The sequence below is a fragment of the Sander lucioperca genome, chromosome 1 (assembly GCF_008315115.2).
Source record: "Sander lucioperca isolate FBNREF2018 chromosome 1, SLUC_FBN_1.2, whole genome shotgun sequence".
NCBI lineage: Eukaryota > Metazoa > Chordata > Actinopteri > Perciformes > Percidae > Sander > Sander lucioperca.
Window position 1 is genome coordinate 29,549,551 of NC_050173.1, and position 22,239 is coordinate 29,571,789.

Here is a 22,239-nt window from a genome sequence, read left to right on the forward strand (position 1 = left end):
CGGAGTCCAAATGTTCCACCAAAGCAAGTTCCTTCCCGACACTATTTAGCAGAGCAACCGTCGCTGCGTCTGGAGCTTTGAGCTGCCCATGACGATTGTGATTGGTTTAAAGAAATGCAAACAACTCAAGCGTTTTTTTCTTCTATCCCAGGATGTATGTGTGGTGTAGCCAGACCTTACTCCACAGCGCTGTGGAGATAGGTCTGGCAATGCGAGACTATAGAAAAATTCACCCCCCCATACAGTTGTCTTGAAGGGGGACATTAGCTAGAGACCAAAACAGTTTTTTTGTACCAGGCTCTAAACATGTTTATTTCTGCTATAAAGTTGGGCATTTTAACAATTGAAGTCTGGGGATTGACTTACTTTTGGAGCCAGCTTCAAGTGGCCATTCGAGGAACTGTAGTTTTTGGCACTTGCGCGTTGGCCTTTATTTTTCAGCCCCGGAGGTTGCTGCTTGTTAGCAACATTACTTAGCCAAGGCAGCACACATACATACACAGGGTAAAGCCACAACAGTGGATGAATTTCCAAGTATCTAGTCTTCAGCCTTTCAAATCCAAAAGAGACATTGATTTATTAGAAAGGAACCCTAAAAGCCTGTCCTCCTCTACATAGATAATGTTGAGTACATAAATAAGGCAATTAATAGGACAAAGAAGAAAGTCTGACACATTTTAAAAGTATATCTTAATATAAACATTTTATTCAGTGCATTTTTGTGTATACAACAAATAATAAACAACTGGAAGTTATCAGGCAGCCACATTGTCTGTCTGTAAATGTTGTTTTATCAGATTTAGCCTGGTAGTTTGGAACACATGATCCAACATGGGTTAATACATATAGCCTACATCATGCAGCTCTAGACCAGAATTTCCCTGCTTTCTCCCATGCAACAGATAGGTTCACCTAATACAAATCACCTCTGGAGGAAACCAAGAAAAGAAAGCCTCCCAGAAGCATGTACCAGAAAGAAGTTATGTAGCTGAAGGGAAGAGTACCTAGCCCACAAAAAGGGTCCTTTTTGTACATAATTGTGTTTGTACATGCCCTGTGCAAGAAAGGGAAGATGTTCATTTTTGTAGTTTTTTTTTCTTCTTTTTTTCCACTTTTACAAATATGACGCGACCTATAAAATGTTAAGCCACCTAAAAGTCCACAGTATTCTTTTTTTAAATATAGAAAATATTGTCACCACAATAAGTTACTCAAACACATAACAAGCATCCTATTAAGGGGCTTGCACCATATTCCTATGGTGAACTGTATCAGTCATTAGAAGTTGACAAAAAAGGATGGCGGGGGAGTCGAAGTATGACACAAGCACAGAGGGAGGAAACGGATCACAAGGACAAGAGACAGAGACATTGTGACACAGTGGTAACAGAAGGGAATGGGAACACAGAATAGTCGTTTCATACCATCGAGTCATCGAGCATATCGGCAAAAAGCACAACACCAAGCACGCTGCCAACTCTAAAGTGTTTAAAATCACTTCCTTTGTCCACTGTTCCTTTTTTCCACAAAATCTTTGCTTTCTTTCATCAAAAATGTACAATGAAAAAAAAAATTCCAACTTTGCCTTTGTACTGACTTGGGTTTTAGCGGCTTAAAGGGACACTCTTTCGTTCTGTCTTTGGTTTGCTGGAACCCCTTTCAAAGATGAAACAGCAACACAAATATAAATGCTGAACAATGGTGGACTGAAAGGGGAGAGAACAAGAGGTGACAAAAACAAAACCAGTTATCAAATAAAAAGCTCTCTGCTAATTCAGAAAATTAGCAAAAACCAAGGTGCAGCCATTTCTAAAAAGAAAAGAGAAACTGCAAGAGAGCCACACTGCCCCTTTTATATTTCAGGTCAGCTGAACATAGGCTTCATTTTCCCATGCTAGAGAGCTCGGTCTCTGAGCGTGTGCACTAGGACGCAGGAGAGCTACCATCTGGCTGGCCACAGTCCCAGCAGCACTAGGCTGTACCACACCAGAGAGTTTATAGGCTTTGTATTCACAGAAGCATGGATAAGACAGAGATCAGGGCTTGTACTGTACCACTGCAGCCGTGTAGACCAGCATTATTACTGGCTCCCCTGAATGCCTACATGTCTAACTTCCTGTCCCTGTCTGACAGATGCACGAGTGCTTGGTGTCTAAATGACCAAAGAAAAGTTATTGTCCACAGGAAATAAAAAAAAAAAAAGATAAATATGGGCTAACTGGTATGCGATCATCACCAAAAGAAAGTGATCAAGGTAATAGATAAATCTCTAAACCAAAACAAAAATGTGTTTTTAAGTCCAGAATGGTTTATGTGCCAATATGTTTCTTACTATTGATGATTTTTTTGATGATGATTGACCAGGATGGTACCTAAATGTTTTTTATTGATGGAATTTTGGTGTTTGTGTGTGGTTTGTTGTCATAGCTAGTCCTGAACCGCTGATCGGTGAGAGAAGTCTGCTTGGAGTCACGCTCTGCTGGAGGTAAGGTTTCGTGGTTCGGCCCCAGGCCTGGGTTGGGCTACCGGGCTACGTCGACTCATTCTGGCTCACGGCTTTGCCTCCGTTGAGCACAGCCGAGGCACTCCGACTCTTTGTGGGTGTGCCGCTGCCAGAGCGGGAGAACTCTGTCAACTCATGAAGGGATGGCTCTCTGTACATTGCCACTGTGGAAACACAAAATAAGTGACAATCAGACAAACTGACATTTTTTATACATTAGACAAGCAACAACAGAAAAATAATAACTGTGATTTATAGTATATAGATAACAATAAAGTGAGACTGCACTGCACTCTGTTTTGTTTAGAATAGTTCCAGTTATGGTATAACATGAGATTGTACTTATAGTTCCCTGCAAACTGCTGAATCAAGAGATCACAGCAGACCAGGTCGGTGCTGAAGTAAAACATCTTATATTCACAGCATGGCATTATAAATTCAGGAGTTGCTAGTGCTTTAGCTTTGCTGTGTATGCATCATTGGCCCAATATGCCTCTCAGCAGTCGCTTTTCAGAAGACATATCAGTAATCTGAGTCTTTGGTTTCAGAATGTTGTCAACATCCTTCTGCCTAGAATGCTATTTGATGTTCATTCCTAAGGGAGTTTGTGGCTGAGGCAGCAAACCCAGTCCTTCAGACACTTCACTTAGCCCAGCATTGTTTCTTACAGCAGCAATCCAAAGACCATCATTATACACATCAATCAATAGCAGGGTTTCATTGGGAAACTGCTGATAATTGGTTCCAATCTTGTTAGCGACAGTACTGTGTTATTATAAAGGTTGGCGACTGACCTCCGAATTATGGTATCGGCGCAACACCACTATTGCTATTAAATATTAATTCCCAATAGCAACCATCCATCTTGTCATGTTTTAGATACAGATGCAACTTGAAAGACTACAGTACACTTTTTCTGATAAAGGCAGCTCTTTGTGTTATGCATCAAGAACTTCCGGAAGAATTTTAAGAGGATTTTCCTGTTCAGGTTTGAATGACGTGAGCTGAACTCGCTTCATCCAGATGAAGAAAGAATGAGAGGCCATGGGCTCAGACTAACAGACTGAAACCAGACAAGTAGTAAGTAATGGCTGGAGGATATGTCATTGCCAATGCAGAGACATCTTTTTAATTGGTGCCCTGTAACACCACTGCCTCTAAATCTGTAGGAGCTGCTGGAACAAATTCCCCCTTATTTCTCTCTCTCATTTCCTTGCAAAGCTCTTTCCACACCACTGGCTACATCTGGAATTTAAATTATGTACAAGATTTAGTAAATATTGTGCATTACTGGATAATTTAAAGTTTATGCAAAAGAAGAATTATTTACATCTTTGGGTATTACAACAAATGTAGTTATTTTCCTAATTTTGGATTTGTTGTTGGACCTCAAACATACTATATTTCTCCTTGTAGATATAGGCAGCAGAGGGCAGTGGTTTTTGTAATTGGTTACATTTACTGTCTCACCCAGCCTCATATATCCTTGTTGTCTCAGTATTTTTTTGTCAGCATAAAGCAAGGCAATCGTTCTCTGGTTATTGCTCTTAAGAATGTTTGAGACCCCCTGAATGGCCCGTTAAATAGAAGTGAAAAGCTCCGTGATCTCAGAGAGCAGACATACAGTAGATTCTTAATAAGATGCTGGCTAGAGGAGCTTCACCAAAGACACAAACTGAAGGAATTATACACTCCCTTTATTTTATTTTTATGTAATTATCATTTATTATACTTTGTTTTATAGTATAGTGGGGTTTGGTGTTGTACTGGACTGTATTATATTGAAAAAGTATTTGTAATATTTTATCCACCCCATTAACATACATCCAGGGTGCAACACATTACAGTAGAAGCACCTTTTAATATACTGTACTCCATTACAGTTTTTTTCCGTTTGCTAAACAACAGTGGGCACAACTGAAGCCGCATGTGCAAAACTCAAACTACAGTCTGCACATCAGCAGTTCATGTGGACCAAACTCTAGTTCATTTTTCATTGCTTGAACACATTTTTCAAAACTCATACACACTTATCCCATGACTTTAACCACAACGTGCACAACACTGTGGATTTACAGCACTTTGTTCAAATGCTAACACACTGCTGTCAAAACTGTTAACCACACATAGATTTCAGTGTGGTGCCTATCAAGCACTGTTGATTTGCAATTGCAATTTTAGCTGAAAGCCTAAGCAGGTGTCTTGTTTTAGACTAGTTAGTGAACATATACGGTATTTATATAGAGAAAGCTCAGAAAGCCTTTTGTTGTATACAAACACCAAAAAGAATAAAACAATTATACACTGTACCATTTGAGAGAAACAGGTAAAAGAGCAAAGATACCAATATGTCCAGGTAAGATGTCTGAGGTTACATACACAGCTATAAAAAAAATTGTTTTACTATAGTAAAACTGCGTTCTTACTGTTTTTCAGAAAGTAATGGAGGTGAACGCAATGGAAACACTACATTCATTTGTATTTAGAGATGATGCAGACATCCAATGTGATGAAGAAAACTTGCCGCATGATGCTGGAGAGAGGCAGGATTAGTCACACTATTCTTTGTTACCGTTATGTACCTTTAGTTTTTTCCAGTAATTCCATAAATTACTAGAGACAAAATACTATATTGAAGCAAACTGCTGATTTTTATTTCTTCTTGTTTACCTTATGTAAAAATTACTATATTATTTAAAATGTATATCTTTTCTTTAAAGAAACTATTGAGTAGTGTGAAGTCACTCAAACTGTTCAAACTGTAAAGATGAGAAAGTTTGTAATTTCTGTATTGGTGTTTGACGCTAGTGTTTTTACTCTCAGTGTGTTCTGAGTGACAATCATGATGCACAGTAACATAAAGTAACAATGCAGCAACACATTTGAAGTAAGCAAAATATATACTGATATCAAAATAAAACTTGATCTTTTAAATTTTGCCGAAAACACGTAATCCTTGATCATATTATGATAATATACTGTATCTGGTACTTCATAAAACCAAAGGCCCCCTTTGTAACTTCACTGTACTAACAACAAAGTCCCGGGTGCTGCTATTCAGAGCATTAAAACATATTGTTCCTGCTGCTCCTGGTTGCAGCGTCCTTCTTCACTGTGTCTGCAGCAGAGTGTGACCAACTACAGGAAACTAGGCCTATGACAGAAATTCAAATGAGAATGCTAAATTGCAGAAGGTTATATAAAAAGCACCTCATTTAGTCTTTAGTAAAAAAAAAAAAAAAGTCCACATGGACTGGAAGTATAAAGAAAGTGCAGATGTTCAATCAGAGAAAACCTAGTAGTTCTCAGGAAAGGTCTCTTATTGTGAAAAATAACCCCTTTGCTAACTAGAAAAGTGACATTGCTGAATAATTCTGAAACTTTCTCAAAGGATTAAGTAGTTACAGCAACTTTATCTCTGATACAAAGCATTGCACCTAAGCTGGCAGTATACTCAGAGCTGCTTGTTGGATGGTCGAATAGCTTCCGAACCCCTTTCACCCCACACATTTCTGACATTGGATCAGTGGGGGGCTGTGTCCGACCATTTCTGTAACAGTGTGAAAAAAATGGTCTAGGCAGGCTTACCTTTTAGAGGTTTGGGAAGGAAGTGGGCTGCTGGCTTGTTCTTCTTGACATGGTTCCCCTTCATGATTTCTCCTTCCTTGTTCAGACCGAGGTACCAGCCCCTGCCCGACTGCTGCTGCCGGTACATCATGGAGGAGTATGTCACATAATAGTTCTCGAACACCGACTCCTTGAATTTGCACTCTGGCGTAAAGTGTTCCTGAGGGAAAAAAGAGAAGCAGATACAGTGTATAGTAGTTGTTGGACAGTAATTCACAAGGTCCCAATAGCCTTTGACATCCTGGTATAAACAGAAACAGCTGAAATGCAATAGTTCACTGCTTGAGAGTGCAACTAAATAACGGTACATTGTGCTGCATCCTAAACTCGAAAAGAGGGAAGAAGCTATCTCAAGGCTTAGGCCCCTGCTTTAAAAATGTTGTCTCTGGAGAATATTTTTTAAAACTATTCATTCCATTTACTGTTGTGAATAATGTAGCACTTCATATCATAAATAATGGTGATATGACAGATACAGAGGAGCATTAATAAAACATACAGGCAAGATGAAGAGTGTATTCTCATTTTGCTCTGAGCTGTTAATTATGTATGGGCAGTTCATTATCTTTCAGAGTATTGTCCACTATATACAAGATTTTGTTGGACACAATAATTTAGTACTTCCATTGGCTTATTACATTACGTATTTAAGTACTAACTCTCTTTTAAACTACAAAAAATTATTGAAATGCTTTCACAAGGTGGCTTTAATATATTTACTGTATATGCAATCTGTGTGCACTTAGGTAGTGCTTGGAAGGTGTGTGTTTTCTCCACCTATCTTTTTGTTACCCTGGTACTTCCTTATCTCTTCAACTAATGCATTGGCTGTGGGGAGACTCCCTAGAGACATGGGATTTTGCTGTTCATACGCTGGACTCCATTACCCCCTGTTTCAGTTTGGTTTAGAATCCAGTGCCTATATACCATTTGGCCATTAATACTACAACAGTGTGGCTGAGGTTTATTTCCTTTGGGGCAAGGGTTTTTTGTGTGTGCTGAGGTCTAGGCGAGTGTGTTTGTCTAATTTGTAGAGCTGCTTGGGCAGTGAATGTACAAAACGGAGTCTAATCAGTTAGAAGACAATTCCTCCTGAGAGAGATTGAGGGACAATTTGTGCTTGTCAGCAGTGGATTATTCTTGCCATGCTTTTAAATTTTGTTCTTTGTCCGTAAAGGAAAATACATAAAGTATATGCAAAAACCATAACACACAGTTACTTACCACCGTTGGAATAGCCAACAGGTCAAACTCACAATGGGTATTACAAAGTGAGCTCTCTTGGAAAGAGAAGGAGGGATGCCTCTTTTAGACCGAAGCAGGTCTACCCAGGATCAGTCCTATCCCAGTTATAAAACACTTTGGTGTGTGTCAATGGTGAGAGTGATGATGTGTCCCTCAGGGCAAAAGACCCACTGTACGATCATAACAAACAACCTGTCACTATTAGACAGGGAGTCATCTATAACAGCCTCTCGTTTTTTTTTTTATAACAGTTCAAAAGCGTCACTCTTCATGTGCAGCAGGTTCATGTCTGGTGATTCACTTTGCTCTGCTATTGAAACTTTTGTATACAATGCAGTTAAAAACATACAAAAGCTTTGTAATGTAAATCAGTGAACTGTAATGGGGCGAAACATGTTCATTTGTTGAACTCGTTAAAAGAGCAACCTAGTTTACTATCATTTCGTATTGTGCCCATTTGAGACATAAAACTCAGAACCACCTACAGTAACCGACAATCACACTCATTCATCATCCCCCCTCACTGATCTAGCAGACAGAAACAAAGTTGAAGTCCCAGGAAAATTGTGATATATAACCTCAATAGGATACATCCTGTTGGATAAGTCCTGGTTCTCAGTTAGTTCAGCTGCAACATCACAGGGGTACCAAATGGAAAAGATAACACTTATGCCATATTACGATATCCAAAATCTAAGTTGATATAGTGTCATATCATGATATTGATATAATATTGATCTATTGCCCAGCTCTATGCTAAGCCCACCAGGAGGGCTGCAGAACCAGCTGAAAGCTTACAGTGTTACAGTTCAGGAAGAAATTAGTCTTCAAACCATAAAGACAAAAAAGCTGAGGGACTAGTCAAGTAAAATGACAACATGCACTCTTTGTTTCACCTCTTTTTATGTAGACGATGGTTTACGTTCAGGGTTAGGGTAACGATAATGATCATATTTTTATTTTCTGAGCTTCCTTACATACACACTTGAAAATACAAATGTTTCCCCCATGCCCCATACCAAACAGCAGTAATCACTAGTACAGTGACAAAAACATGGTCCCTAAATGGCTTCCCACAAAGTGATCAAAGCCAAGACAATCTCACCCAGATGTTCCAAAAAGAGTCCTTAACAAGGCAAGATGGGCAAGCAAAGTGGTGCCTAACAGATAATAGTATTCAAACTACATTTTAAACACTCACTATTCAGATAATACCAGTTTGGGTCTGATTTGAGTTCAGGCAAGGGTTTTCCTTTACTTTGGCTGTCACATCCAGGAGCTCCTCACTGACCGATAAGTCTGCCTTCACTCCTCTTACAAAAATGGCGAGTTGTGCCGTGTCTGTGATGTCGGTGCTTTCATCAACAGCTAATGAAAACACCAGATAATCACTTGCTTCTTCATCCAGCTGAGTTGTCAGATCTCCCATTAGCTCCCTGACTCGGTCTGCGATAGTGTTTTTTGAGAAGCTGACATTGTTAAAAGCTGGTATCTGGTCCAGGCACACTGGTTCACATAACTGTACCTTCAGCATACACTGCTTCAAAAATGTGCCTTCTGAAAAACACTTTGACGATCAGGCAATTTCTTCAGCCACAATAAATCTGGCTTGCTGCTGGACCATCTTTTGCTGCAACTCTTACAAACATATTCTGTTGATAATGCAAGCTGCCTTTTAATTGTTGGACTTTTTGTTGCTTTTCTTGGTGGTTAAGGTTTGCATACTTGGTTCCGTTTTCGGTGTCGCCGCAAATTGTATTCCTTTGGCACTGACAATGACACTGCCTCGTTACAAACAAGACATACTGGCTTGTCTCCATTAAGCACACATGTATTCGCTTTCCCATCTCTCATTAAATTGCATTCCCTCCATGTCGACATTCTGAGACATGTAGTTTATAGACATTCACAGACTTCAGTAACGCAGCATAGAATTGTATTGCAAAAATTATATATATATATATATATATATCCTAAAACATGTGGTCCACATCAACAATAACATATGAATACATTATTTTTAAAAATACATTGACCGCACATCTGTAGTCACTAACCATGTGCTTTGTTTTCAATAATGGAGATGAGGCCATATAAATGATGATTATAATAATAATTATATACCAAACTCGACTATACTCCTATGCAAACTGAGCATATTGTAGCAATATTACAGCAAACTGAGCAGATTGTAGCAATATTGCATTTACAACAACAGAGTGGTAAAGGATTTGCTTGCTGCACATATTAGACTGCCTTCGCTCTTCCCATAGGCAGAGCACTGGTCTGTGTGTTCTTTAGTGGTAAGCTACTATAACAGTATTCTACATAGTGAAACATATTGAACACTACAGTGTAAGCAGGAACACGTAGCGTAAACCGTATTTTCATTCAGGGCTTGGAGATATGACGATATATATCATCAAAATGATATAAAAATGTCTATTGTATATATTCTATATCGTTTGTATCGCAATTTTGAAAAACCAGCAGTCTAACTGCGTTACGGCAATATTTGGACGCCGCTTTTTGTTCTTAACCGTGCACGTTATGTTGATTTTGCTTTTTTTTATTATTTTTATTTTATCTTAGATTTACTACTTCCTATAATCTCTACTTTATTACTTATTTCAGATATTTTGTCTTTCATTGCTTACTTAATCCTTCTCGCACATTGTTCATTTCTTGACTGTTTTCCTCCCTCAATACCTCTGTCTTCTTCCTTTCTTGCCATCTGACTCTGATTAGCAGCAGCAGTCTTAGAGAGGCTGGGCAGCATCCATCTCAGTTATACACGGGCAGCAAGTGAAAGCCAAACAACGGGCTGTGCAGCTCTCGAGCCAGGATCTCTGTTCTACCTCTAATAATGAGCTTATGTGGATTTGGCTGGTTACACTCGACCAGGAGAAGAATAAGAGTCTATTGATAAACATACGCATACAGATACAGGCACATTTAGAGCCAAGATGGAGGAGAGGCTGCTGGCTGGTACTGCTGTATTGGAGTGGGTCTATGGACAATAGGCTCACTCAGACTGACACAAGGAGGGGCCAAAATGGCAGGGGATCCCCATTTCTATTCTAACGGGACTGTGATAGACAGAAACATTCAGATTCATTTGAATGGGCTCCAGTAGCATCTCCTTCAGTCAGTAGCATATCTATTGTTCACTGAAACCAATCCCCTGGCAAAAAATCTCACATCACTTTAATCATGACTCCAGTGCCAGATGGAGCGAGGGGAAATCACTTTAGAAATAAAAAGCAGGACACTCTGCATAGAAATAATATCAGTCGTGTCGTCTCCCTCCCGTCTCTCTATGCTGGTTTGGCTAAATGGACTTTTAATGATCCTATTACACTACATGGGCTTTTCCTTGAAATATGCAACTATGTCAAGTCCTTGTCCAAATGATGTACAGCTGGCAACCTCACTTACACAATGTCCAGGCAAGCGTTTTTGTAAAAACTAAATTATTACTGCATTGTCTGAGTATACTGTACATAATGCTGTTAGGAGCTGTGCCCTTATCACATAGAACCAATTGGGCTATAATGTAATGTAATACAGATCTAGATTATCTGCACAACCCTGTTGTATAAGTCTGTCAGCTGTTCCTTGCGGTCTTTGTTGTTTTTTGCCTCCAACGTCTCCTCCCAGGCAGCGCGGCAATGGTTATGTTTAGGGTTAAGGTTAGGGTTAGCTGCCTGGAAGGCGCCGTTGGAGGCAAAAAAAACACCATTGAGCGTTCCTTGCCCTCGCCTAATTCTTCAGCTGTGAGAAAATGTGTTTATTGGTTGTGTTGCTGGGAGCTCTGTGATACATTTCTCCACATGTTATAGCAGTGGAATAGGAAAAGGTCCTTCCTTATTCATTCCTCTTTTCGAAAGCATCTGGGTGAGGAATGAGCAGTGCTTTCATTTAATTTAATAGATCTCTCACTTTTCACCCATGCTGTTGGATCTGCTTGGTAGATCAGAGGAACAAAGTGAACAGGAGGACAGATTTGAATACTTTAGGGTCTTCTATTCATGTTCTATACCAGCCTCATTTTTACCTAATACAATGCTAACGGTGACATCTAGTTTCACTTCCTCCTGCCCATTATTTACATATCCATTGCTGCTATTCACATGCAGGGTGTTTTACATACATGTGTGTGAGTTTTTTTTTCACCCTGATGATGGGACAGTTATTCTAGAACTTTTTTATCACATGACAACTGTATGCACAGCACTTCACTTAACTTTAATTAATTTGAATTTGAACCCTAACTCCACAAAAATACAATAACATGACATCAGGATATCTTTTTACAGCTTTAGATTGAACTTTGTTAGAAGCACGAAAGGTTTTTAAGGAATCCTTTGATCCTTTCTGCTCCATCATCCCTCCTCTCTTTTGAAAGTGTCTGTAGTTACACAGGCATTAAACATGCATCTCATTTCAGTGCAGTGTAGTTAATTTCAAACCTTAACATACATCTGCAGATGTAAAAATGCCTGTACATTTGTATTTGTTCTTGCATACAGACATTTCTTATACACAAATTCATTTGCACTTGTCTTTCTAAATTAAGTGAATTTTCTTATAGGCAAAGGGCATATAATGGTCTTGTGTTTTACAGAGAGGGGGAAATCTTGGCCTAAGTTATGGCAGTGTTGCCTGAGCTCTTTATGATCCAATAACTGCGTATATGAAGGAGACATTTAAAGGCTGATGCAAGTGTTGGGTGGAACCTACTAAAGGATGTTTCCCTGCCCATGAATGTAAAACACACAGACAAGCAGGCACAGGCACACACACACACACACACACACACACACACACACACACACACACACACACACACACACACACACACACACACACCTCTCTATCATAAAATTTCACAATTTAGCAGTGATAAGGGTAACTGTGAAATGAATATTGCATTAGCAAGGCAGTCGTGTCAAGAAAACATGATCAATTATGATGCACTTTCAAACAGTGTTCTGTTGGCTTTAGGGGTGGATTAAAGCCCAATAGTGTTTTTACTGATCCATTTGGCAGCAGAAATACTAGCATAATGGATCTGATCTCCTCTGTAAATATATTGGCTGGCTTTTCACAAGACAAGTCAAATCAATGCTACACACTGCCCCATGTGTATTCAGCTGCCATATCAGAACTAAGATGACACCAATTACGCCAATGGAATCAGGTGCTGCTCTAGTTTCTTTACAGACACTTCAATGCTTGTAAGACTCACAAAAGCTAATGCTATGGCTGGGCAGTGAAGACAAATCTGCCTAAATCCGGCTTTTCAATGTCCCAGTCTTTTCACTAGAATGGGGTTGGATTAAAAGGCACCTTTTTCTTTAGCTAACGATAAAGTACACTCATTTGTTTGGGAATAAATTGGAGAGCTTTAAGCTAGTGGAAAAGACCAACCGCAAATAGACACACCCACGTTCAAGACACACACACACACACACACACACACACACACACACACACACACACACACACACACACACACACACACACACACACACTAGTTAATGACACAGTTCAATGGAGTGAAACCTTACAGCAGTGGTTATTTACCAAAGGGCATTGTACTTGCTAAATGGTTGATAAGGCATGGGTGTGAGCCAACTCCATATCTAACAAAGGTGTACTAACAAAGCAAAATACACAGACGTCTTTGCTGTTTTTCTGTTTCTATTTTTATTCATGTTTATCCTACATAGGATTTTATTGTTATACTTAACATCTGCATCCCTTATTCAAGGTTCCAGTGACTCTCCTGAAGCATTATATGGAAGTTAGAATTTATACCTAAGCCTTGACTAAAATCAGAGGAAAATACTTGAGTGAGAGTGCAGATGTAATGCTTATGTCACATTAATCTAGCAGCCTTTTCTTTTTACCTCCACCATAATAATCATTCTTGTGTCTTCTCCTGTGCATTATTCACATTACCTTACTTTTCATTTTAGATGTTTAGCTAGCACATAATGCATATCCAGAGTGTGTTTATAAATGAGTGACAATGTCATAGGTATAATGTCTTATGCAGGAACTCTATTACAGGATGCATGACCATTGAAGGGATTTAACTGGCCCTGCGATTTAGGATAAAAAGAGCCTGTAAACCTCAATGCTGATCTGATAAATATCTCCACACCAACAGCCCTGAACTCTACTTTACACACACTCGCACAGAGCAGTCTAGACGAGACTCAACTGGAGCCTCAGTGACTCACACTAATTCAAATATGACCCACCACGAAATTAATAACACCACTTCAAAGGCACCTCGTGAGATATGTGGACACCACTTAGCTCAGGATCTAAAAATATACCCATGCATCTAAAAACCTATCAAGAAAGCTCAAAGGCTTTTTTCACATTCAGTAGCAATATCCACTGCATTGCTACAGTACATATATGTGAGATGGTATTGGGTTGGTAACTATGTTTTTGAAGATTATTTCTTTCTACATGTGTATACTAGAGGACACTGCTGCAGTTCTAATGCAAAACTTTCTCCACTACTTTTGCAAAGGTAGAGGAGCAAATGGTACAAGAGACGATAGTAAAGTAATAAATACATTAATTGGTTCTTCCTCTCCCACACATTGATGTTGATGTATGAATATATTTTCACTGGTGCATTCTGCCTCACCCACACATGTGCACTCTTTTTCCCACTCCTCGTTTCTCTCTCTCTCTCTCTCTCTCTCTCTCTCTCTCTCTCTCTCTCTCTCTCTCTCTCTCTCTCTCTCTCTCTCTCTCTCTCTCTCTCTCTTTCTCTCATACATGCAGAACACATAGTTATGTACAGACAGATGTGCATACACCATATGCATATGTAGACAACTCTAAACTCTAAAGGCCTCTCAAATTAATGCATAGGAAATGCATAATGTTGTGCCAAACGTACATACATAGATTTATAATTTAGTATGCATTAGAGTTTGTGTCAAAAATGTAAATTGACTATACATGTAAATCATATGAATCCTATTTATTATATTGCAAACATTTACTCACGTTTCCATTCATGCATGTACTTATGTACTGTACACACAGATAATAATGGGAGGCATCCAGGTCCCAGCAGCAGCTTCATCCCCCGACCCAATACGTCATCTGTTGTTTCTCCACTGTGGATTGGGAATCTCCCTTCAATGCTGACCTGCTATTGGCTGGTTTAATGTGTGGCTTCAAGGCAGCACTTTACCAAAGCAGCAATCCCAGCAAGACCGGCATTATTAGGCAGTAAGCTTCACATTCAATTCAATTCCCTCTCTAATTTAGCTGAAACAGAAAGCACTACAACCCATCCCCCAACTGTGTTCTTCAAATTTAACACACCTACAAGATGTACTGTATTTCATATGAGAGCTTGTATTTAAAAAAGCATATATAATATACTGTACTGTATGCAGCCAACAGTACATTTTTAGATTGTAGCTTTTGTGCTCTTCATCATTTCTTAGAATGTTTTTAAGATGAACAAATTTATACACAGAACAACACAAAATAGATTAAAAGTTGCAAATTCAGTGCTTGCAAAAAGAGTATAGTTTGGAATGGATACCTTTAAACTACTTATTATCTATTTAAGGGAAAGCACATAAAAGACAAACAAAATATAATTCCAGGACAGAACCTTGGTGCACACCACAGATGGAAGCAAACTGAATGTTATTAAGAAAATGATGCTCATCTAAGGTAGTTGTAAGCTGCTTGGCAGCTTTTTGCCTAAAACATCAGCAATAAAATACAGTTTAGAAATAGGCCAATACTTCTACTGCTGCTACTCCATGCTTGTAGAGCCTTTGCCAGCAAGATTCGTCTTTATTAAATTAATCCTAGAGCTTGCCGCATATGCTTAATTACTGACAGCCAAGCTCATATCATTAATATCACTCACTAGGAGCTGTGGACTGCTGGGGAGCATGTTGCATTGCATGGATGTGTGTGTGGGAAGGGGTTGAAGGCCTATGTTTCATTTCAATTATTCCTGTATATTCCCCTCAGGCATGCTTAGCTGGGGCAACCCCCATGCTGGATATGTTATCAAACAATTGCCAGCGCTCATTACAATGAAATTATAGGCAGACCATACATTTGCAGTGATTCTGTTGTCACTCTTGGGTTTAAAAATACTATATTGAGTGAGGGTTTTTTTTCTAAACATAATGGTTAACTAGATTAGATATTAATTTTCAATTAATGAAAATATAAAAAAATGATTTGGTAAGAACATTATTTCTATGGACAGCAGCTCAATTGGTTGTATTTACTAAATGCTGAATGACAGGTAAAACAACACATGATTTAAACTGTCAAATAAAACCTGCCAGTGTTGTACTGTTGTAATTCCAAAACTGTGGGTCTTGAAATTTCTCACATATGCAGCTCAATGTGGTCTACAAAAAGAATCTTGGACCATAGAGGTGCACAGTGATGGAATTTTTGGCTAATATGCAAATGTGAAAAACAGTAGAATGAATAGAACTTTGTCAATTTTGATCCTATCAACACCAAAATTGGTATAGAGCTATATATGAGCAAGATTGGTGAAAAAACATGACCGCCATCAATTAAAGAATTATGCCAAGGATGGGGCTTAGCATAAATTGGCCCTAACTCACTAATGGTTTGACCAATCATCATAAAAGTTGTAACATATCTTCAGTGCGTCATGAGGAATAGGCTGACCTAGGGTTTAACCCATAGGGGGAGCAAAAAATACCACAAGTTTGTACCGCAAAACCCGGTAGACTAATCAGGATCTGAAGTGTCATATTGATTTGTGCATGTGGGTGTGGCCTATTTAGCATTATATGCTAAATTATGCATTTTCTCAAGTTAATTGGGGGCTGGAATGAGCTAGAGACATGCAAATTGACATGAAATTCCTCACACAAGTCCAGCTCAATGTGCTCTATAAGAAACCATAAACATCTGCAATGATGGTATTTAGCTAATTTGCATGATGTGAAAAACAGTTAAATGAATAGAACTTTGTCAATTTTGGTTGTATCAAGACCAAAATTGGTATATGGCCTTGCAGGACTGAGATACACATTTCCACAATAAATGAGCAAGATTAGTCATGTTGAAGCTTTTGGTTTTGTTGTCTTTGCTGAGATCTAATGTTCATGTGTTTGTTATTTAGGGTGTTAGTCCTTTCAGCAGTATAATAGTTGCTTATTGGATTTCTTGAGCGCTTCCTCAAAGAGCATAGCCTCTTTCACCAAATCTTAATGCATAACCATCTACAAATCCTTGACGTTAGTATGACTGAACTAATGCTTAGTGCTTAGTGAGAGCTATCACATTAGCCTTGTTTATCAATGCATTTGTTTGAGTGAAAAATAAGAGAAGAGTGAAATCAGGGGAGAGAGAGAGAGAGGAGCCAGAAAGACGGTTTTCCTTCTTCCTTCATCACATTACTGTCTAACTGTTTAACAGATCATTTGTCAGGAGCAGCTGCAGAGTAAAAAGCTACAAGATCATTAGGTTTTCTTGCTGTTTCTTAGCTTGTTTCCATCAATCACCATTGTGTCTGCCTACTGAGACCTTTACCATACAGAACAGTCTTTACTAATTTGACTATGAGGATTTTCTTTAAATGGTGAACGTGTGTGTCTGCTCTCCCTCTGGGTGCACATCCAACCAGCCTGTCAGTCTTCTCAATGACATCTGCTACACAATACAATGGTGGCATTTGGGAGGATGACGAACAGGAACATTATTTGGCCTGCAACTGAATTATTCATAACCTTGCACATTTAATCAAAGATTAAGAGCCAGCTGCCACCATCGGATTTGTCACTGCTCCGCCTGCTTACACTATCCTTGAAGTTTTTATTGACACTGAATTATATCAGAAAATGATGTTGCTTTATCATCAGACATTATGTTGTGTTTCAGAGGGCACGGTGATAGTGAGTTACCCATATCTGCAAAGAATATAAATAAAATCTGCCTAAAATATAAACACTTTAAGCCAAATCACTGCTATTTAAAAAAAAAAAAAGTATTTTCTCTCTTGCATGTTTTTGTTGCATTCCTTCCAATCACTCATGTCACCATAGTAACTCAGATGTTGACCTAACATTCTCTCTGCATACAGCTAGACTCAAAGGTCTAAGACCAGGACCCCATCCAATATACACACATGCATGCAAACACTCATACTCAACACACACACACACACACACACACACACACACACACACACATACATTAAGTTAGACACTTACTGATGTGTATAGGTAGCCCTCATTGTTCATAGCCAGATAGAGTTTGGTCTGCACCCCCTGGATAGCCACCACTCGCAGCCCCACTGGAATAAGGTTGAACATGGCTGGAAAGAGACGGACAACAGAAAAATGATAAACAAAGCATGTACTTTCATCTCCATTAATACACTTATTAGAATAGAAAATAAGTCAGTAAATAATATATATATATATATATATATATATATATATATTGCAGCTACATTTAAATCCTCATAATTCTATTATATATTTGCGATATATAGCACATAGTACATTTACAGTACTTAACACTTAGCCAGAAACAGAGTTAAACTTGACATAGGCAAAATGTCCCACTGTCACAACACAAGCCCGAAAGTGGACAAATGTTACTGAGAGAAATCCAAATTTTAGAGCAAGCCCAAAGCGTAGTATGAGTGAGTTCTGCCTGGTAGCATTCACCATTAAGAGGTTAAAATAATTGTTATTAGTGTTGCGTATTAGTAGTGTTATTAGAGTATCTCTGTCTGGATGGAAAAGTGAGTAGTCAAAACCAAACCACAAATAGAGGTACGACATAAGCTCGGGGACTCAGTCACTATCTCCCAAGGGTGTTTTTAAAAGCAAACAAAATTAGAAACAAGAGACGGAAACAGAGAAATTATTGAAATGACAGAGCAGCTACACAATGTTGTGTATTCGCACACATGAACTAAAATCATAAGCTGTGTAAAGTTAAGCCTAGGTATTGCAAACACAATATGTACAATTCTCTGAGGTGGAAAGAAATCAAATATGAAAACAAACCAAATATAAATCTATGACAGCTGTTATCTGACAATGCAGCTCTCTCATCATGCCATTTACCAGCGGTCGCTATGGGCCAGTTGCGATGCAGCATATATGAGTGCGATAAGAGAGAGCCAGCAGCAGCCCAGCTGGTCAATGAGGTACACCTCTACCTAATTAATGTCAAGCCTGTACTGTATACAAGTGTGTCTGCCTGTGTTTCATAAGATGCTGGCAGGGAACCCACGGGCTGAATAGAGGGAAGCACATGTACATCCACCTGAAAGTCTGTAGTCGTGCTTCTATCCCAAAAATTGAAACTTCTCGCCTTTTGTTTTGACTATTGTTGGACATACTGCCAAACAGTGATGCCGTATATGATTTGTTTTGTTGATACCAAATACAGTAAATAGTGAGCCACAGGAGAATCATAACATTCATTTCAAGTGTTAAGAACCCTAACCCTATACATTGTCACATTAGGATAGGGACTTTTGAGTTCAGACACATGTGAGAGGAGAAATTAAACTTTATTCTCACATCAGTTAAGATGTGAGTCAGAGTGCCCTTACTATAGGTCCTCTTGTCAACCACTTAGTAGATCCCTATCTGCAGACTCCTTTGAGCGAATTGCACTATAGAGACTTTTTGATGGGCTATTTCATCTGCCTTTATCGCTTTACCACTGCTCTCCGGGCTTTCACTGTAAACAACAACCACAGGAATACATAATGTATTTACTCTGTAAACAGGCACTGCCAGCATATGTCTGGTTCAGTGGAAAGGCATTTAAGTCCCAGAACCACTCGCGTTGTGGTTCTCTGTCTTCCCTTTCTCTCTGTTTCTCCCTCTCTATCTCTCTATCTCTGTCTTTATCATTTTTTGTTTCTTCAAATGCCATGTTCTCAATCTACACTCTTGTCTGTTCTCATGTCTCTAATGACATAATTGAAATGATTTAACGGTCAGAGTATATCAACAATAACAACAAAAGGCTTTTGGACAGGTAAAAATCCCATGAGTCTATTTGCCAGCAGTACTTTAAGATTGACGGACACATTGAATGGTGACTTAGCTGATCAGAAGCTATATTTCAGCTGTCATAAACATAAAAAGCTTTAGTCTAGCATGTAGTATATCACTCAATAGCATTTCTTTCATATATTTTTACATAATCAGAACTCCTGTCCATTGCTCCTGAAACTGACTCCTCCAAACTGATACTGATGCTGTTTTCTGCATGGTGAAGGGTTCTCCGTGCATCTTAAATTCTCAATTATATTATCAGGTACAGCATGGTCGAGTTACTTTGTTAACTAACTTCAGCTCACAGTTAAATTGGCCCACTTTTCAATTACATAGTGGCAGTCCTGTAACGGTACATCAATCAAAAGATGGCTCCCTAAAGACCTAAAGACACACCGCTCTCTATGGTTTATCTGTGTTCGTTTTTTTTGGTGATGTCTGCTTTGATTATACTGCCAGTAAATGTATTGTAACAGATAGGACCTACTGTTTACAACCTTAATATATGCAGTGTTTTAGGCACACTTTACAGTAATCTTGTGCATTTATTAAGCTGATAAACCAATGATAGATCTGCTTGCCAAATCTGTATTTACAGACTCTGTCAACCAAAGACAGAGAAACTATGACTATAAATATTGCAATTATGGGTTAAAATTTGAGCTGCACTGGGATGCACTTTGAACAGCATATCTCTCAACCTTGACATAAACTATACAGTAATTAGTAGTAGATGCACATAATTACTTAATTAGTTACTACAATAAATCAGTTTATATAAGTTTTTTTTTCTATTTTTGTTTTTTATTTTCTACATTTTCTAAACAAATAATTAGAAAGAGTGGACGAGCATGCAATACTTTTATTTAGGTAGTTCATTTTAGTAGTTGATTCATTTTAACAAATGCCCTCACCAACTTTTTTGGAGCATTCTTCAATACTACGGTGCAGAGGCTTAACTATTTCTTTACATAAATTCATGGTTACAGTTTACAGATCAGCAACGTTTCTCCACAACCATTGTTCACAGTGATCCATCTTGGCTTTGGAACTAGAGGTGATGTTAGTAGTGAGGAGAGATTTCTTATTAAAGCACTACCTATCTCACAATTTGCAGACTTATTCAGGCATAAATTTAACACATTTGCATCTGTGTAAATGCATATTGTATCCTTTGTTCATGTATGTAGTATAGTTTAAGATTTGATGATCGATTTCTTCCTCTCCTGAAACATCTTACTACCGCAGTTCTTCTCTTCTATAATTGCACCGTTCTCACTCTGCGTCGCTCACTGAGTTTTCTCCTTTGGAACTTCCACCACGTCACACACGTACACATCTGCAGTCCACTTCATTTCAGAAGGATTACCAGTCGGTGTAGGCCTACTGATGGAGACTTTCAAGAGGGGAAACTCAATTACTTCCTGGCTCCTAGAAACACCGGAGCACACTGAAGAGGATGACAGGGCCACCACCCACTCACAGACCTTTCATGCAGGGAGGCACATAGAAGAAGGGTGTGGAGGCCTGAGGGACAGTTTTCACAATTGCTTGCAGGCTGTCTCAGTGCTTAGTTCCACCCATTAACAGCCTAGGAGTCATGACCAATTCAGTTCGACAATTAACCTGACTGTTTACAGCAATCACTATTCACATTTTAAACATTTATCCTATCTGTTGCTCGTTCTGGGAGCAGCATGCCTGCAATTTAAGCAGCCTAAATATGAAAGCAACGACAGCTAAGAAGTAAGCTGTTGTGACAACATTACACAGAAGTTCTGTGATCTGTTTACCTGCCATGGCTCTTTGGTTAAAGTACATTGGGTTACTTAAAGAAAAATGTAAGGCAGCAAAAACTTAATTAAATTTAATTGCATAAGTGGGTATGGTGCTGTTGCATGAAGGATGGCAATGTTTTTTGACTATTGCATGCTCAGGAAGCTCAAAAGGGAAATTAGTGGTTCAGTAGTGAGAAACATGACAACTTGTCTTAGGATTAAACCAAAAACACAGAAATATGTTCACTGTGAGGGAAAGAACAGTAAAGATATAGAAAATTGAATAACAGGAGTCAAGCTTGTCAACTTGAACAAAAAAATGTCAATGGCATTTAAATTGGCACTTATCTAATGTAAAGTATACATCAGAATACTTATACATATATATTTTTGCCTAATTTTGTGAACCACAGCTTCTTAAATCTTGCTGAGAATAAATTGGAAAATTTAACATTTTAGTAATCTTTAATATCTGAATTTTATTTTCTATTTACAAAAGATGAGGGTTGAAAGCATAATAAGTAGGACAAGTCTGAGAATGGACTGCATCTTGAACACTGAAACCATACCCTTCATCTTTCGAAGAAAAGGATTTAGAGTTGCCCTATGTCTTTTTTCCTCTTGATACCCAGTGGGTTTGCTCAGTTGTGATGCAACACAAGGTAGTGGTTTAAACCGGGATATATGAGACTTGGATGTGGTATTTCTGAGTTTGGTTGTCACAGAAATATCAAACTTCTTTATCACCACAGCCAAATGGCCAAATCTGTCTTCTCAGCAAGCTACTGTAGCAAAGATCAAATCCTTGATGTGTGTGTGTGTGTGTGTGTGTGTGTGTGTGTGTGTGTGTGTGTGTGTGTGTGTGTGTGTGTGTGCATTTGAGTAGGTCCTCTCCCACCATCACAAGACACCAGTAGCTCCAAGAGGACTGCGCTCTCCGTCACCATGGAGACAAGCGCACCCAGCACCTAACGACGCTATTTTTGGAGCAGTGCAAAGAGCT

General features: G+C 38.8%; 1 protein-coding gene across 6 annotated transcripts in view; it reads right to left on the minus strand.

The window, feature by feature from the left end:
• Positions 1–675: 675 nt before the first annotated feature.
• fgf13a (fibroblast growth factor 13a) overlaps positions 676–22,239 on the minus strand; it is a 95,582-nt gene continuing 74,018 nt past the window's right edge. For all 6 annotated transcript variants that reach the window (XM_031302936.2, XM_031302941.2, XM_031302937.2 and 3 more), the window contains 3 exons: positions 17,644–17,747; positions 6,092–6,290; positions 676–2,667 (listed from right to left, as the gene is read on the minus strand). In XM_031302936.2, the coding sequence (XP_031158796.1) occupies positions 2,531–2,667; positions 6,092–6,290; positions 17,644–17,747 (440 nt within the window). In that variant the 3' untranslated portion in view covers positions 676–2,530. The remainder of the gene's footprint in view (positions 2,668–6,091; positions 6,291–17,643; positions 17,748–22,239) is intronic.